This window comes from Anguilla rostrata, chromosome 5, assembly GCF_018555375.3.
Source record: "Anguilla rostrata isolate EN2019 chromosome 5, ASM1855537v3, whole genome shotgun sequence".
NCBI lineage: Eukaryota > Metazoa > Chordata > Actinopteri > Anguilliformes > Anguillidae > Anguilla > Anguilla rostrata.
The window spans coordinates 37,619,441-37,637,251 of record NC_057937.1 but is presented as its reverse complement, the minus strand read 5'-3'; the positions used below and the strand labels follow the sequence as shown (position 1 = coordinate 37,637,251).

Below are 17,811 nucleotides of genomic sequence, written 5' to 3'. Positions count from 1 at the left end.
AGCCGCCTTTAAGTTTTTTTTCTTGCTTAAACACAGAAACTCTGAGAAAGCTCCTATAAGCTACTATATTATAAGTTGGGAGGTCAAACCTTTTTTGGTGATCTTTCGGAAACCATATTTTGACAGTTTGTTTTTCATGCCTAATGTGCCAAAAATAATGGTTATTTATTTCAATATTCATATGAAAAGCAGATAGAAAAATATGCATTATATAATAAAATATACACATTTTAATAAATATTTGCCCAAGACCAAAACAACCATTGTTTCACAAACTGCTGCACGTATGATCACAAAAAACAGACCGGTGAGTTTTTCTTTGGTTATTAAATCACCTTGGATTTCTACATTGAAATCAATGGGCAGCAAGCGCTTTTGCCCTCAAGCATGCGCTGTAGAGGCTGTTTCCCGTTACTTCCTAGGCTTAGCCACCTGGCTCCTCCTAGCCTCCCCAGTTTCTAAGTACGCTTTATGGTTATTTTGAATAATATAGCGAGGGCCCGTTATTTTTCCTGCGCTGTGGGCTATGCATGGCAAATTGTGGTCACTCACTCACTCACGGATGACCTTTGAGGGACGTTTTGTGGGACACATGCGCAGGTGGTGCTTCGTTTAGTGGGATGCATGCGCAGGTGGTGCCAGCTAAAATGTGTCTGCGGAAGTGAGTTGTGCCGTGGGTCTGTACGGTTCCATTCTTGCTTTTTTTTGATCCCATTTTTCTGCTGAAATGGCTGTAAAATTCCAAATCCCTTACAACACTGACAGCTGGAACGTTTTTATACGAACTTATGAATATAACCTATTAACCTATTAACATCTAAAACATTTCACAGTGAGTTTTTCTTCTGATAAAACGTGCAATAATGCCTTCAATGTGGATACATTTTTTATAATGACCCAACTGATTTTGGTGGTGCGTTAAATGCAGGCAGAAATCTGTGCAAATTAGCATAATAATTTATGACTTCTAAAGTAAAAAGTAACATTGCTGAACTGTCAGTGCTGTATGTACTCAGATTTTGTAAGTTTCCTCATTAAAATCATTGTTAAATTGAGACCAGTTGCCAATTTTGTTTTTTTGTTTGTATGCGGAACACCATTGTGATTAGGCTACATTGCAGGCAGAACGTTCAACCTCCTAAGGTCGGCAGGTCATCGGACATTTCTGCTAGCATTTTATGTATCTTTAGCAAAAAAAGTCTGTTAAATTAATCCACAATTTCCCTTGTTTTTGATCGTAAGATCAACTACTAGTTAAAGTCACTAAAATTCAGGTCAAGATATAGGGGCACATAATCTTCTGGAAACACTACCGACTCATCTGTGAATATTTAGTTAAAATATATTTGCTGTATTTGATTGGAACATAGTTAATACATAAGCATATAGTAAGATCTAACAAAGTAAATGATTAGTTATGTGTAATCATCCAGCATGAATACTGAATGAACACTCAGTGATCTCTTAGCTTTTAAAATAATGATTCAATGGTTACCAGTCAGTTGCTTTCAGAGTCCCGGGTAGCATGGAGTCATAGCCGGTTCCTTCCTGGTAGGATGGTAAGGGGGAGGATAACAGAAAGGTCTAGCTGACCAGTTTGGCTTCCTAGAAATGTATAAGAGACAGAGCGAAAGAAAACACACACACACACAATATTCCTGACTTCTTGTCTTTGGGAGGTTCAGTGCCTGAAGCCTGAGAGGCCTTGCTGCAAGTCTTAGGAATTTAGGGGGGTACATACATCTTGGTAAATGGTAAATGGACTGCATTTATATAGCGCTTTACAATTGATGCCTCTCATTCACCAGAGCAGTTAGGGATTAGGCATCTTGCTCAGGGACCCTTCGACATGCCCAGGGCAGGAATTGAACCAGCAACCCTCCGACTGCCAGACAACCGCTCTTACCTCCTGAGCTATGTCTTTAATAAGAAACTCTCCATAGTACTATCAAGGACACTGAAACTACTTATACTCATAACAGTTGACTACAAATGCCTACTACACTACAACTACACGTCAATCATTCATTCAGACTGCCAAAATCCAGGCCTGCCATTAAAAGTACTGATATCAAAATGACGCCAAGTTACGGTACTACAAACAATATAGGCTATCTTGCCTCACCGAAATTAAATAAGATGTACTTCAAAGCAATGCTACCCAATATTTCCTCAATTTTTTCAAGTCACTTGGCCCTGTGTGTATAAGCATGCAGTACATGGACAGGCCAAACGTATGTGTGGATGGCTTTCTCACAGTCAAGATTGATTGAATAGGCATCTATATGTCCAATTTGTATTGGTATGTATGTATTTCGCTGCCCAGCCTTTCTGTTGTGTGAATGATTGTATGTTTCTTGGTATGTCTGTTCGTAAATGTGAATGTAACATGCTGCGAGGGAAATGTCCCCATGGGGATAAAGAAGTTCTCTATGTATGGATGTACAATATGTATTTTACATACAGTATTTATTGTACGTGGCAAATATACAATCACTTGTACATTTACTGAAATTCAGTTCAGAAGCAAGTATAGAAATATGGAGAAATATGCTTCCTGTAGTGACTCACCAGCAGTTTTCTACATGAATTTCAATGTGTTCCATGAGGAAATTCCAAATTTTTTTGACACTTTGATCTGACACAAATGCATGACATTGTAAAATAGGTAAGATTACAAAACACAGGGCCAAGTGACTTGAAAGAATTGAGGAAATATTGGGTAGTACAGTGAGGCAAGATAGCCTATATTGTTTGTAGTACCGTAACTTGGCGTCATTTTGATATCAATAATTTTAATGGCAGGCATGGATTTTGGCTGGCTGAATGAATGAGTTATAGACGGTGTATGTCTTGTATGTGTGAGTAACTTGGCATTTTTGTACGTTGAAAACGTGTTTTTTATTAGATATCATTTCTTTTTGCAAAGCGTTTTATTATGAGAGTGAGAAATGCGAAGTGACCGTGTAAGAAACGGTTGTGTATTTTGGCTATCCTTGTGTGAATTTGTACAGTCTGATGAGCGTGTACCGTTTAGCAGTTTCGGTTTGCTATATATGTAAAACAAGTGTAAACGCATCAGAAACGCAGGTGAAATATGGCCAGTGTATGTACTCACAGATTTGACGGCTATCCAACGAGCCTTGATTGACAAAAGAATCAGCAAGCCCGTAGAACTAGAGCTCCCTAGGGCGCAACTTGTATACCCTTCTGTCCTGCTCCATTGTCTGTTATTTTGTGGAGATGCACTTTTAGTGTTTGTAAGGTTTATAAGGCATTTTGATAGGCTTATCTGCAGGTAGGAATCCTCTTCGCTGTTTTGCTAAGCTAGAACTGGAAAACTTGATAGTGGAGAATAGGAACAGACGCATATGTCCCAGCAGGCTTTGCATATGAGAAAATAACAACAGTGTGAGAGAAATTAGGAGAAATTATGAAATCGCGTAGTTGAAACAATATGTTTTTAGCAGAATGGGTTGACATGATCACAGACTATAGTGCGAAGTAGATGAAGTGACCATGAGTGAGCTTAGTTTCCTTATCGAACGGTATATATAACAGTCTGTATAAAGCAGTAGTCATTAAAGTGGAGGGGTAAGTAACGTGTGAAATTTATTGAACTCCTGTGCTTTTCTCATGTTCAGTACTAATAGTTATAATTGAGTGAGCCATGGTTTTAAATGTAATGTTTTAATGGGGAGTTGCAGAACGTACATACGTAGTAATTGTTTTTATGTGGCTAGATAGAGAACAGGGCGAGGTAACATGAATGTAGAAACGTGGCGTTTGCTGATAAGAAGGTTTTGTACGGTAGCCAAGTGAAGAAATATAGTTAGTAGAAATGGCACAGTGGTGAACTGGTGTAACTTTTTTTAAATAAAAGGAATACATTTGCCATCATGAAATGCATATGGGTGGCTGTGAGTGAGTTTTGGTAAAGCAAATATAAATAAATAATAAATATAATAAAGCGTAAGAAAACGTTTAAAAGAGGAAATTATCTGCCTGAGGGCGAGGCGGGATTCAATCATTCAACCAGAGATTTACCAGTCTGTGACTTTGTTAGTGCAGCACCATGACATAGCTATGCAATGTGTGAAATATCATTAGCAAACCTGTCCGTGGTTTTAAAGAAGAACATAGGCCAGCAAGCACAGAAGAGCTCTCGTTGAATCCATATGGCTTTACAATATCGTAGCTGGTTAATAACTGAACGTGCAGACGATATGTCATAATGCAGTGTATACATTCGGTGAACCGTGGGTAGATATGGTGCAATTGAGAAGTAGTAGACAATTATTAGTGAGGGTAAAAGCAGGTTAAAGAATCATGTTCCTAGCTGGGCTTGAACCTAGGACCCCATATTTCCAAGATTGTAATCTTGCCCACTAGGCCACAGGCACACTAGCTGGTTAAACTGGAAATGTTTCAGAGTAAAAAGGTATGGGTATTTTGCGTGTGTATGCAAGTTTTTGATTGGGTTGTGTAGGTGAAGATTTGGCTGGTGTCGATACAATGTCCAGTGGGGAGACGTTGTTAGTGGGATAGGCGGCAGGAAAAATAAGAAGAAGAAGGAGAAGGAGAAAACGCAAAATCCCCTTAGTTTGGGGCTTTATTGTGTGGACATGTGAAGTTGTTTATGAAATCTGTCTGTTGAAATGGGGTCAGAATGTACAGAATTTAATGTTTTTAAGGGCTGAGTGTCTGTGGCTGTTGAGGTTATTTCTGTGGGGAACCCTGAAAAGTGCCAAACTCTGTGCTGTACGGGTATGGGGTATGCCCCCGCCAAGGCGTAACTTGGCAGGATGGCATACCTGCCATCCCAATTACTCAGCGACCACCCCTGCCTTAGGTTGTCTCTCTTTGGAGATCTTACCCGTCATTGGAGTGAGTCACAACACACACTCAGTCGTCAACCATCTTCTGCGATCTGTGGTTTAGATCTCTATCTTGTGGTGTTTCTGGCCATTCCTGTGTAAGTATGAAACACATTGTCAAGAGTCCATGCACAATAACAGTGCTGATCCCTCCCAGGCCATTTTCCAACCACCTGAACAAATCCCACATCAGAAAAGGAGTTTGATGAATTCTCACTACCTCTTTCTGCAAAGTTATTAATCTCATCTCCATTGTTAGGAATGTAACTATAACATTGCATGTTAGTATTGTTCTCTGGTACAACAGAATAACTGTAATTGTTTCACACCCATGAGGTTCAACTTGCAGTTCACAGATTACTAGTTTAATGTCTGGGTTCGTGTGCGGGCAAAGTTCAACACTTGTTGTATAAGTGACATAGGAACACCAGTCTAGTGAGATGGGCATAATTTCCACTCCCCCTGCCACTCTGTGTGGTTGCAGAACAGAAACCCAACAGTCAGAAATGCTTAATTCCTCTGTGTATTTCTTAGTTATTTGGTGAAAATGATTCAATTGATAATTTTGATTATTGTCATGCAATCCACCTCTGTCTTGGGTACCGTTAATGCCATCGAGGCATTGAAAAGGGTAGTATGACAATTCCCCATGTCAGCAGCAGAACTGGGTGAATTTTAGCTGGCCTATTTGGAACTGCAGACATGTTTTAAACCGAGAAAGGCAGACTATTTGCTCGCAATGCCTGGTTGTACTCCTGCTCTAAACAGTACTAGTGTGCCAACAAGCTCAGGTCCGTCAATTCCCTGTATCTGTACAACCCAAAAATGATTGTAGTCACTGTCATCACCAGAGTCACTGTCACTATGTGGTGATAAAGGCATTCTTCTTCAGCATGGTCTGTATTAAAATAAAGAGGTTAAAACCACATAATATCAGTCAAAAACAGAATTTAAAACGGTCAAACAACATATTTCAAAGGATTTTTTAAAATCCATCTTCTTGGTCTTGATATCTGCAGAGAGACCTAAACGTTTCAGTTAAACTCATACAATAATTAGTTAAAGCATCTCCAACTCAGTTCTTCACCACATGTCACCCCTGGAATCTTCATAGGGACACCTATGAATAAGAAGGGGAAAGGTTAGAGGGTTCTGGCTCAGCTCGCATTGTCAGCAGAGTGGCCAGCAGAACAGTTACTCAATTCCTGTTAAAGGTTCTGTTTCTTCCTAGTAAACCTGTTACAAAGAAAAACGTTGTGCGCATTTGTTTCGTTATATAGCAGCAACTTAATCCACTTTTTCTTTCCTCACTGCGATCTGAGTGACACACTTTCACTTTATTGCAAAACAAACCAAAAACAATTTGGAAGTTATAATAATACTTATCATGCTTTGCCTGAGGTACCGCTGACCCTTGCCAGATCCAAACAAAATAAGCATAACATAAAGCACTCTATCTCATTTCCTTCTATTAATGGTTGTTGAGAAGCACTCCACTCCATCGAGATATACAAGAACCACTCCACTCCCACTATAGCTGCCAACAGTCAACTGCCGATTGTCATACATTACTGGTTCTCCCCACTGCGCTATGGTTCTTCCGGCAAAAAAAGAAGACATTGCTCACATGCGCATGATGTCTGGGGAAACAATCATTTCTTGATATTTTTTGTACGAAGTAGTTTAAACTACCATTTTTGATTGATTGTATTTCAGCAAGCTACATTTCTCTTTATGGTAGCTTGGCTGTAGTTCAGCTGTAGTTGGCTGTCTTTCAGTGTGAAGTAATTGGTAGTTTGTCCAACTACATTTTCAGAGTAGTTTACTTATGAAAAAACTACCCTTGCAGCCTCAATGCTCTCTGCTGAATTAGAGTTTTGGAAGCTAGTGGCCGTTGTATTTATTAGCTTCTTGCAGCAAGTTATCAGTGGTAACATTTTTTTTTTTTTTACTCAACTCCGGCTTCTGTAAAAATATGCGATATCACGTAGGGCTGAAATGTTGTGGCTATATTTGGCTATAGGCTGAAAACAGGAGATTAGTACTCAAATTCACTTACGCGTCAAAATAAATATAAATGAATAATGAATCTTACCATTTTAACATGCTCTGCTCTGTCCCTAGATGTCCCCATCAAGAGGTACCCTTTGTCTGGTAATAACAGACGTATAGAACTTCTTCTGGGTCCTCATAACAACAGTATCTTTGTTGGGGGCCATGGCAGACTTTGGTACATTGACTTCAACAGACCTGATTCATCTAAGGAGGTAGGCTTTTTATATTGCTTTGATTCAACCTTGGACACGTGACCTGTGCATTTCATATTCCCCCAGCCTGGCATAAGTTCTGTGTGCACTAAGACACATGCAGGTTCATTGACGATTCTGAGTGCTGAGTTTTTTGTTCACTCTGAGGTCCATTCTCCATAGCAACACACTTGGATCAATTGTTTGAATTAAGAAAATGAAGGTGATGTTGTTCAAGGTACTCAGTATGTCTGTTGCACATCATGGAATCAGAAATAATTCCGAAATTATGCAGACAATTTTTCTAACAATTTTTTCTCTTGCCATATTGTACTGCAGGTTACCTTTCCTGTGTTGGAAAGGAAAACAAGTAATTCAAAGCCAACAACCCCTGTAAGTGTTTGAAAAATAAATACTCTGGAAAATTGGGTAAACACCAGAGTGGGTATCGTTACAAGATCCATGGTTGGTTAATTGTTTGTTTCATATGATTTCAGTCCAACTATGAGTATGATATTACCACGCTACACAGTGCCAATGCCAAATTGCTGTTTGTGTGTGGATCCAATGGAAAAGAGCCGAAGTGTTGCTTCATGGTCAGTTACACCATATTCATTTTTCATTCTTTGGCTCTGGTGAATTTTGACGTTTGCTGCTGTGCTCATAGAAACCGTGCCCGATCTTTCGCTAATATTGTTATTTTCAACTCAGTCTACAGAGAGGCTTGAGATGAATTGCTCTGGGGGCATTAGAGCTCGAGGAATCGCCCCGTTAAATGCGACTGAGCGGGCTCCCTCCCTCTATCTTGGTGAGTCAGTTACTTAAGGAAAGAGTGTCAACCTGGTCTTTCACAGCTCATTTAAATGGATGGAGACTCTTGATTTCAACCTTTGGAACTGAATGACAAAGATCTACCACCAGTCTATGTGTGAGCATGGCTTGTGTTGTAACCAATGTCTGTTTCTTTGTCTGTCAGAGGGTGATGTGTACGCTGCTGTGAATACAGACGTGAAGGACAATTTGGTGGCACTGCGCAGGATTGGGCCAAAGGCCGATATCTGGCCAGATATCGACAAGAATGGTAAAAGGAATTGCTTTAATAAGTGGTTGTAAGAACCAAAAACATAAAAGTGTAGGGAGCTGAACAGGAGATTTTGTCTTTGGAATCATGAGTCAGTTTCTTCTGCAAGGACGTAACCGGAGCTTGCTTGATGGATGAGGCGAAACAGCCTATAGACAGGGTGGGTTATCCAGAGAGGAAGTAAACAGAAGGATGTCATGAGTGATGGACTGGAGGAGAGATGAGTGGAAAAGGGTGGGAGAGGAAAAGGGAACGGCTTTAGAATATAATGAGGGGGCAGGGAGATTTAGCCATCTTGAGGGGCTGGTGGATGTCACAGACTCTCTCCTCAAAGCAGAAGACAAAGTCTTCCGCAGTGAGGGAATGTGGAGGTTGACAATGGGGGGTTTGCTTCTTGCGAGAGTTACAAAAGAAGTTTGGAAATTTTATTTGATAAAATTTTCCTTTAACAGAGGTCACCGCTAACAGAAATGCATTCGGCAGGGAGTAGTTCCTGGACAGGGCAGCAGTGGCCCTGGATGTGTGCAGTTTCCTTTCTGTTGTTTGTAGTTTGGTCTTCCACTTGAAGGGCATGAGACAGCCATGTACTGGGGAGGATGGTCAGATTGGTCTGGAAACAAGAGAGGATAAGGAGCCAAAGTCTGAAGAGAGAGAAGAAAGTGAGAATGTGATACAGCATCAGTAGAGCCTAGAGATGAGAGAAATATTTGAGTGGTTTTGGAGATAACAGAAGACAGCGGCAGTGGTTTGGGTGGTTTTGAGAAGAGAGGGAGGGAGAAAGATACTAAGTGGCAGTCAGACTGATGGAGAGTGGTCAATGTGAGATTGTTGGAGGAACAGTTCCTCATAACGGGCAGGGGTCAGACAAGGTCTAGCGCAGCCTTTCGGTGTATAAGATGAGTGAGTGGCAGTTGAGTCCACACAACAATACAGCCAGGTGGGTTTTAGTAGAGAGGGCATTGTAGGGAAAAACTGCAGGGATTGCAGCGTTGTCCGGGGGGAAGGGCAAGGAAGGGGAGAGAGAGGAGAGAGGAATAGGCTGAGATGAAGTCTACCCTCTGGGCAGCGGACTGGCTGTTCCGTGCGATCATGACACAGTCATGGGGAGACTGCAGAGGGTTGAGAAGGTTAGCAGTGCAGCGGGGGCCAATGAGGGTGGGACGTGAATGGGGAGAGAACACTCAGTATTAGCAATCGCATAAGTTTGTAAGGGTGCGGTGCAATTGACCTTCCTCGTAGGCCTTTGGCAGTTAGATTCCCTTGCTTTAGCGTAAGTATTTCTGTTGGACAGAAGCCGCCACTACGACTGCCGCTACACCTTAAAACAGAGACTAAATAGGAAACAAATACAATCACTATCATTGTATCATTGCTTCCACTATCATTGGAAGCAGCAAAAGAATAGGCTACTCCATGTGACAATCCAGCACCCTACTAAATAGTACTTGAATGATGGACAATGATTCACCACACAAACTTCAAGCTGAGACTTTAAACCCATTCCTGTTGGTAATGTACACCTGTAGTCTATGGACATTTCTTCAAAGTGCCTGAACTATGTGCTCCACGCAGGAGCAAAAACAGTGCTACATCTAAATAACTGTTTTTTTAAGTTGTTTTGCTTTATGGCCGTATGCTCGGTGGGTGCTGCACATGGGTGGTGGTTAAGATGAGCTTCCAGCATCACTGAAAGCACTTTGAGACCATATCATTTTTGCTAAGTTTTAAACTTATTGGTACGTCATCTGAGACTGCTGTAGGGTGATTTGTCTTCCCTGGGCCGTGTCATTCAGAACAGAGGTATGTGAGCATGGCGTTCAGTGGGCCCAGAGAGGATCAGCTGCAGGACAGGGTCTACACTTTCCTGATGCAGAAGAGTTTGGAAGCTAGCTCCTGGACCACGTGGGTCACCCAGGTCTGCAAGGTAAACGCCCCTCTCACCTCACCAACCTCAACGTTCCAAACCATGGGTCTGGACCCACTGGTGGGTCATGGGATGGGTTGAGGTACATATAAAAAATAAGAAAATAATACTATAAATGGTATTACTGTGAATAATACAATTTTCATTCACACCACTGAAATCAAGCTTTTTTTGCCTGTTCTGTAGTTGTAGTTGTTAAAGTATATGCAGCGTACATGCAGTGGCTTGACATGCTAGAAAACACATTTACTGAAATGTGTCCAGAAAATCGAACAAGCAAATTTTGCTTTGGTAGTCTACAAACAGAGTAAAAGCAGATATTAAGGAACAGCGCAAACCTCATGTTTCTTATACCAGTCTGAGCCCACTCTCAGTCTGGGCTTCTGCTAACTCAACTGCTTTGGAAATGAAGGGCAAGGGAGTCAAATGGTCCCCAAGACTGTGAATGTCACTGCCTGGAATTCCCCAGACCAGCTGTTCCCAAACTGTAGGTTGGGACCCATTTGTGGTCCAATACTGGGTCATATTTTTCTTATTTCTTTTTTTACCAATTGGGTGCCCATGGCTGTGTACCCATAATTAGGTCATACCATCTGAGTGATATTATATGTACGTCCTGTTGATGTTCACACTGGCCAGTAATATGACGCCAATTTCAGTGTTGTGCAAGTTCACACTTCACAAGAGCAAGCTCAAAGTTCAGTTCACACAGATTAAAATGAACTAGTTCACGTTCATAGTTCACAATTTTGAATTTTGAACTAAGTTCACAGTCCCAAAAATGAACTAGTTCACGTTCATTTCTTCCGTTTTTTAAATTCTATTCTATTCTTTTTCAGTAAAACCTCCTCCTGCCCATCCACCCCAAGCCCCCAATCATTGCCACTGCCCACTTCCCAAACTAAATGAATTACTGCATACTAGCCTACTATAGAATCAAGATTACTTTTAAAAGCCAAGAAAAAACAATGTGAGTATATGTTTTACCACTTAAAAAATATGTCATATTATGCAGAAAGTGAAAAAAGAGGTGCAGTAAAGGTATACTGTAGATGCAATGGAAATTTTATTTAGCCTGCATGAACCAAATTATGCAGAAGTTCAAAAACATAAAAAAAATATTCATATGCTTCCAAGCGAGCTGGTACAGGCTCCACCCATGGCTTCATTACAGTCGCTAGATGAAAGATGTGCTATGATCCATCCTGTGGGACTTCTGCTGTTTATTGACGGTGCAACAGAAATTTTCGCTGCCGTTGACCGTATCGTTCGACTAACCAGCTACCGTTGAAAAGCAAATTTTATAGGTTAGTGCTTATGCTAGCTATATCATATAAACCTCATACGGGGATCCGTAAAGGCTAACAACACACTAGCACTTACTTCTTGTTAGTTTTATCAGCACTGCTGTGAAGTGTGTTTTCTATGAGAAATGTTATGTCTGTGCTGCTTACGGCACCCGACTAGGATTTACGGCAACCGGCATGCCAGCATGGCTAGTGAAACCGGCTCTAATTTTAGCAACGCAGCTACAAGTGCTGCTGAAGCCAGTTCATATGAATATTTGAAACACTTTTATGAACAAATGTATATATGTCTATGGTAAGCAGTACGTGAGCGTCGTTAACTCTCGCTAGAGTTAACGACGCTCACGTTCACTAGTTGCAAAAGATACGTTCAGTTCACGTTCACCAGAAATATGAGCACGTTCGATGAACACCGCTCTTTTAGCGCGTTCATGCACAACACTGACCGATTTCATGCACTGCACTACAACGCAGTAAATACAATACATACAGTCATCATACAGTTGTTTTGGAATTTGATTAAATGTTCAATATTACCATATTTGAGCATTTGTCTGTATTTTAATTACAAGTGGGTCAAGTAAAATGTATTTGTTCATTTTAGTCCTGAACTTAAGACTTCTACGACTGGACTGTGCCAAACGGTGTGGACTGACTTTTTGTTTCCTTCGTTGCTAGGCAGACTTGGGCGGGTCAAAGATGTTCCTGCAGAAGGCCTGGACTTCCCGGTTGAGCGCCCGGCTGTTATGTGGAATCCATGACAGGATGCTTTTCTTCGACCAGCTTGTGGATGTGACTGTCTCGCAGGAGGCCAATTGGGAGGAGAGGAGGGTGTATGGACTCTTCAAGAACAGCTGGTATGAGATCACTACAACCGCCCTTCAGTTGTTTTCTTTCTGTTCTTAGGAAATGTAAAAATAATACTTGGTGTAAATATATACCAGAGGTCAGCAATTGCAACGATCACTATGACTCATAAAAGCAGGAAATACAACCACAGTTGTCAGTGGGTATTTAATAGGTGAAACTGGAAATGTAGCTAGATGACAACACAAGGAAGGACAGATTGGATGAATTAAGAATAGTTATAATGGTTTGGTAGCTTTAAAAGTTTGGGGGTAAGAACATGTAAAACATTCAAATTCCTCTTTATGAAACAGGTGTTTATTACCAGTAAACAAAATGTCTGTTTATGCAACTGATATTCAGACACAGATGGGTTTCTGTGCAAGGTCGCTCCTCATCCCTCACTGTGACAAGCATTGTGAAGAGCGAGCAGCTGACCGGTGTGTGCTTGTGCGCCTGTGTATTCTTCTGATATTTTGCTGGTAGATCATCAGGAAGACCATGCCCTCACAATGCACGTCCCAGTCTTGTGTCCCCGCCAAATGTACACTTACACGTGTATTTGTGTGTGTGTGTGTGTCTGCAGGGATATGACAGCAGTGTGTGTATATACAATGGCTGACATTGATAACGTCTTCAAATCTTCTGACGTCAAAGGGGAGGTATGAACATGCTTTTGAGTCTTTTTAATTTTTTACTGCAGTTATGATGCTGCTCTCAAGACTGGGTGTTTACATGTTGTTCATATGTATGTGATGGAGGTCTCATCCACAGATTATGTATTTAGTATGAAATACTGCCTGGTCTTAAATTGACATTGAATGGAACAAATGGTCCTGATGGTTTTCAGGTGAAAATGTGTGTGAAAAAGGTTTCCTGGATTGACTGTTTGAGCATGTGACATGTCTCTCTGTGTAACTTCACCAGTGTGTTGAGGACAGTACAAAACTGGGGTCTGATGTCTTGAGGAAAATAAAGGACAACCCAAATGTGAAGAATTCGGTGTTGCCTGTGAAAGGCGGTGGCCCCCTCATGGTCAGTCGCTATGACTACCGGCATATCCGAGTGGACAGAGTGCAAGGCGGTGGTCATGGCCGGATATATTACAACGTACTCTTTCTCTCTCTGGGTTAGTATCTCAGTCGGTGTCTTTGTCTATTGCAGCCATTTTTCCATAACGTTCTTGAAAATAATGAAATAATGAAATCTTGAAAAAGCCTCCTTTTTTCACCCAAGTCGAAGGCAAATCATACATTTAAAAGGCTACGACAGTACTGCAGTCCTGTGGTCTACTTGAGATTCAGGTGCAATTTTGGGAGTTATTTGTCACCCTCACCAGATAGCATCTTAAATGACTTGGGTAACTGTTGAATTGAAACAAACAGAAAATTATAATTGTACATGCTTCCCCACATCTTTCACACGCACTGTATTCTTGAGTGCTTTACCAACAAGCTGAAGACAAGCAGTAGTTTAATTAGCATAAGCAGCAGCACCACTTTGAGGTGAAGACTATTTGCTAATAAGTAAATACCATCTCATAAAAAACACGTTTTCAACGTACAAAAATGCCAAGTTACTCACACATACAAGACATACACCATCTATAACTCATTCATTCAGACTGCCAAAATCCAGGCCTGCCATTAAAAGTATTGATATCAAAATGACGCCAAGTTACGGTACTACAAACAATATAGGCTATCTTGCCTCACCGAAATTAAATAAGATGTATTCCAAAGCAATGCTACCCAATATTTCCTCAATTCTTTCAGGGTCAACTTGCTCAGTGAGGATGTAGGAAGTTCCTCTTGCAGCAAAATAGTTTCCTATTTTGCACACTATTTCCATGTAACTATAGACTCAAGTGTCACAATTGTCTCATCAGCTGTCTGTGTGTGGTGTGTGTGCATGTTTGTCTGAATGTGCATGCTTATGTTTGCGTGTGCATGTGTGTGTGCATGCATGCTTGTGTTCATTGAGACAGAGAGTGGCAGTGTGCACAAGGTTCTGGAGCATGCCGGAGAGCCCTTCATCATCGCTGAGCTGCATCCATTTTCGAGCAGGCACTACATCCAGAACATGCTGCTGCAGCCCTTCACAGTATGTCCCTGGTTACCAAAGAAAGCCACATCTCTTCCTCTGCACAGGAGTATGGTACACTGACGCAGCAGGCCAGTTGGGGTTCTAAAACCCACATGTATGCTGAGTTTACACACAGTCTTAACTGCAATTATTGAAACTAGCAAAATATTAGTCTTTATTAGACATAAATATATAAGGAAGCAATGAATGTCAGATGAGTGATGCTTCCTTTTTCGGTAATGAGCTGTATGGAAGTGAAATAACTGAACTCATGAAAGCTGAAACTGGACACCTTGAAACTAATCCATTGGTGGCTTACAAACAAAACAAAGGGCAAAGGGCAAGTCAAACTTGTGTACAGTGTTAAAACCAACATTATATGGAAGAGCTTAAACATTTGTTCTCAACATGAATTGATCTTGATGTAAATTGGAGCAAAAACTAGGTTGGCCCCTGGCTTATCATCACCATCACCATCACCATCATCATTGTTGTGGTAACCATCATGGATTAAAATCTTTCTTATTACCCTACAGAAGAGACTGTATGTGAGTTCCAGCAGTGAGGTGGTGGAGGTGGATCTGAATGGGTGCCAGAGGTACGGCGAGCAGTGCGAGGATTGTGTCCTGGCCAGAGACCCCTACTGCAGCTGGAATGGCACTCACTGCGCAGCAACTGCCGAGTCTAGGTACTTCACGACTTCACGTTCTGCCCCTTCACCATTGAGTCCTGGTACTTCCCCTTCTGCCAGGTACTTCCCCTTTCACTAGGGGGGGCAGAAGGTGTGGAGCTTTTTTTACAACTTTATTTACATAGCTTTCCCGCTACAGCAATTTGTTTCCCCGCCCCCAGAAAGGATCGAGAAAAAGTAATATTCAAAACATCAGCTGCAAACAAGCTCATCTCAAGCTGCTTTCACGTACCTGACGGTGACTTTGGTTTATTCCATTGGGGTCGTACTCAATACTAGATAGGTGTACCTAATAAAGCAGCCAGATTGTAGAAGGGCTCGGAAACATAAAGCCTTTGTCTTTGAAATGAGACGTTTATTGTCTACTGAATGTACACCCTGAAATATGAGCGTTTAAGCAATACAACTAAAAAAAAGTTAATCTGCATTCATTGTGACATACCATGCATACCTGTATAAGGTCTATTAAAACATAAGCAGAACTTTTCTAAAATGTAAAAAATAGAACTGAAAAAAACCCAAACAATCCTGGCAAACTGCAGCAAAACTAAATCTTTATTTAAAAAATAAGTTGTGCCTCATGCTGTGGGTATGTAGTGAAAGTAAACAGAGTTCAGAAGCTGAGCTCTCAACCATGGTGTTAGCTTAGACCACCAAGCGTATGACTTCCTTTTAACCAACACCTCCACACGCCTACATAGTGAGAGAAGTGTCACCTTTATTTCCACACCTTTTATCAGACACCCCACCTCACCTCAGTCCTCCTACACACCTTAGTCAGTGCAAGCTGACCAGTTGTGTTTTTTTAACAAACAGAAACACAATTCAGGATGTGGAGCATGGAAATGTTTCTGTGTGCAGACAAGACAAAGGTAAGAAGGCCTTCTCATACGTTTGCAGGTTTATTTTTCCATTTCAGGAAGTGTAGACTCTGTGACCCTTGGTATGACTGGGTAACTTCACTAAAAAAATTCAAAATGATTAGGTTGTCCCTCACCCTCATTCAGACTGGAAGTGGTGTTTATTAACGTCATTTGAATGTAAGGCAAGAAACAATGTCACACTTCAGACAGTAGGTTAAATTACCCCATGAGTCGACATATATTGTTTTAGCACATACTCCAGTCCAGGGTCAGTTTCATAATTATATATATTTTCTTGTGACCAGTGTTGCCCCACTTGTGAGAACAGAAAGAATTAAATAGCAAAGGCAAAGATGCCAAAGGTTGAAAACCACGTGGATTAACCTTGTGTGTATCTCTTTAGTCACAGGCTGCGAAAACATCAGTTAATAAATATTTAAATTTGTGATTCACGCTGTGAAAGTAGCCAGGTGCTTGTAGAGGATGAATACTCAAATAGAAATAAAAGTTCCTGAAACACTGTGTACTTTGCAAGGTACAGTTTTATTGCCACACCATGGTGGGTAGGCTTTCCTCAGAGCGCTATTGTAAAACATCCCGTGAACTCATCGGATGATTGCGCAAGGGGTGGGACCAAACCTCTGCAATAGAAAACTGCCAGCGGCGTTGCTAATGATGAAAAAGCTTGGCTGCAAGCCTCATAAATTGGGTTTGGCCTTTTTTCTTAACATCCGGTCTCCCCATGTTCTTTCAGATATTCCCGAGAGGCCCTCGGAGAGTGACGCTGATTGTCCCACGCTGGATGTCCCACCGGAGTCAAAGTACTTCCTGAGATGCCCCATGTTCTCCAGCCACGCCCAGTACCACTGGCTCCACAACGGCGTGTCGAGGGAGTGCCAGGTGGCGGAGGGCTCCTGCCTGCTGCTCATCGAACGCATGACGCCCGATCTGGGCGGCTGCTACGAGTGCGTGTCCGTGGAGCGGGGCTACAGGAAGACGCTCGCCCGTCACCAGCTGGAGAGCAGGGCCCCAGGCCCCACCCCATCTCTCCTGGCCCTGGTGTGCCTCCTGCCGTGCCTCCTGCTGTTACCGCTGCTGGTCTGGTGGGCGCAATCCCCGTTCTTCTTCCGCTGCGGCACATCCCAGGCTCCATTCAGCATCACTGAGGAACCTGCACATCTTCCAGTCCCAGTGCAGTCAGCACGGGTCACCGGGACTTTGAATGTAAACTTTGAGTCAAAGTTTGAATGTAATCCAGTCCATAGCAAAAGCTTGATTTGAAAATTAGTTTATTCAGTCTAACACACACACACCTGTAAAACATTCAGTCTATACAATCTAATTCCGTTTTTGGAGATCAGTGATAAAAGTTGCCATTGTATTTTAGTTTATATTTGCCTTGGTTTAGAATTTTCCTATATATGAAAACAAAACGAATGTACGCATATCATTGTATATATATAATATTAATATATATATATATATATAATGTAATTAATATATTTCATTACACGATGGTGCAGTGGGTAGCACTGTCAAAAAGGTCCTGTGTTCGAATCCGGCCTGTGTGGAATTTGCATGTTCGTGGGTTTCCTTCCACGGTTTGAAGACATGCAGGTAAGCTAACTGGAGACTCTAAATTGACCATAGGTATGACTGAGTGAATGGTGTGTGTGTCCTGCGGTAGGTGACCTGTCCACATTGTGCGACCCTGACTAAAATAAGCAGGTACAGATAATGGATGGATTATATAAGTATTGTACACAAGATGTTTAGGGAAGTATTTATTGCATTCGTCGCAGATAAATTTAAGTACATGGATACGCAGCACTTTATTCCTAACAATGTAAGATCAAAGAAGAATGTCTGAATAAAGGATGTCTCAGATGTG

The 17,811-nt window shown here is 41.5% G+C and overlaps 2 protein-coding genes across 3 annotated transcripts in view; one reads left to right on the top strand and one right to left on the bottom strand.

The window, feature by feature from the left end:
- Positions 1-5,837, bottom strand: part of LOC135255214 (synaptotagmin-5) — a 27,081-nt gene extending 21,244 nt beyond the window's left edge. Inside the window, exons 1-2 of the mRNA XM_064336074.1 lie at positions 4,877-5,837; positions 1,496-1,605 (exon numbers count right to left, since the gene is read on the bottom strand). The gene's annotated coding sequence lies outside the window, so the exon portion shown is untranslated. The remainder of the gene's footprint in view (positions 1-1,495; positions 1,606-4,876) is intronic.
- Positions 1-17,811, top strand: part of LOC135255212 (semaphorin-7A-like) — an 18,639-nt gene extending 828 nt beyond the window's left edge. Inside the window, exons 2-14 of one of the 2 annotated variants that reach the window (XM_064336069.1) lie at positions 7,018-7,144; positions 7,463-7,516; positions 7,621-7,719; positions 7,835-7,931; positions 8,100-8,204; positions 9,998-10,128; positions 12,114-12,292; positions 12,868-12,943; positions 13,209-13,410; positions 14,269-14,384; positions 14,903-15,054; positions 15,874-15,929; positions 16,675-17,811. In XM_064336069.1, coding sequence (XP_064192139.1) covers positions 7,018-7,144; positions 7,463-7,516; positions 7,621-7,719; positions 7,835-7,931; positions 8,100-8,204; positions 9,998-10,128; positions 12,114-12,292; positions 12,868-12,943; positions 13,209-13,410; positions 14,269-14,384; positions 14,903-15,054; positions 15,874-15,929; positions 16,675-17,201 — 1,921 coding nt within the window. In that variant the 3' untranslated portion in view covers positions 17,202-17,811. Of the gene's footprint in view, positions 1-7,001; positions 7,145-7,462; positions 7,517-7,620; positions 7,720-7,834; positions 7,932-8,099; positions 8,205-9,997; positions 10,129-12,113; positions 12,293-12,867; positions 12,944-13,208; positions 13,411-14,268; positions 14,385-14,902; positions 15,055-15,873; positions 15,930-16,674 lie in introns of both variants that reach the window. The other variant, XM_064336068.1, reaches the window with a different exon arrangement.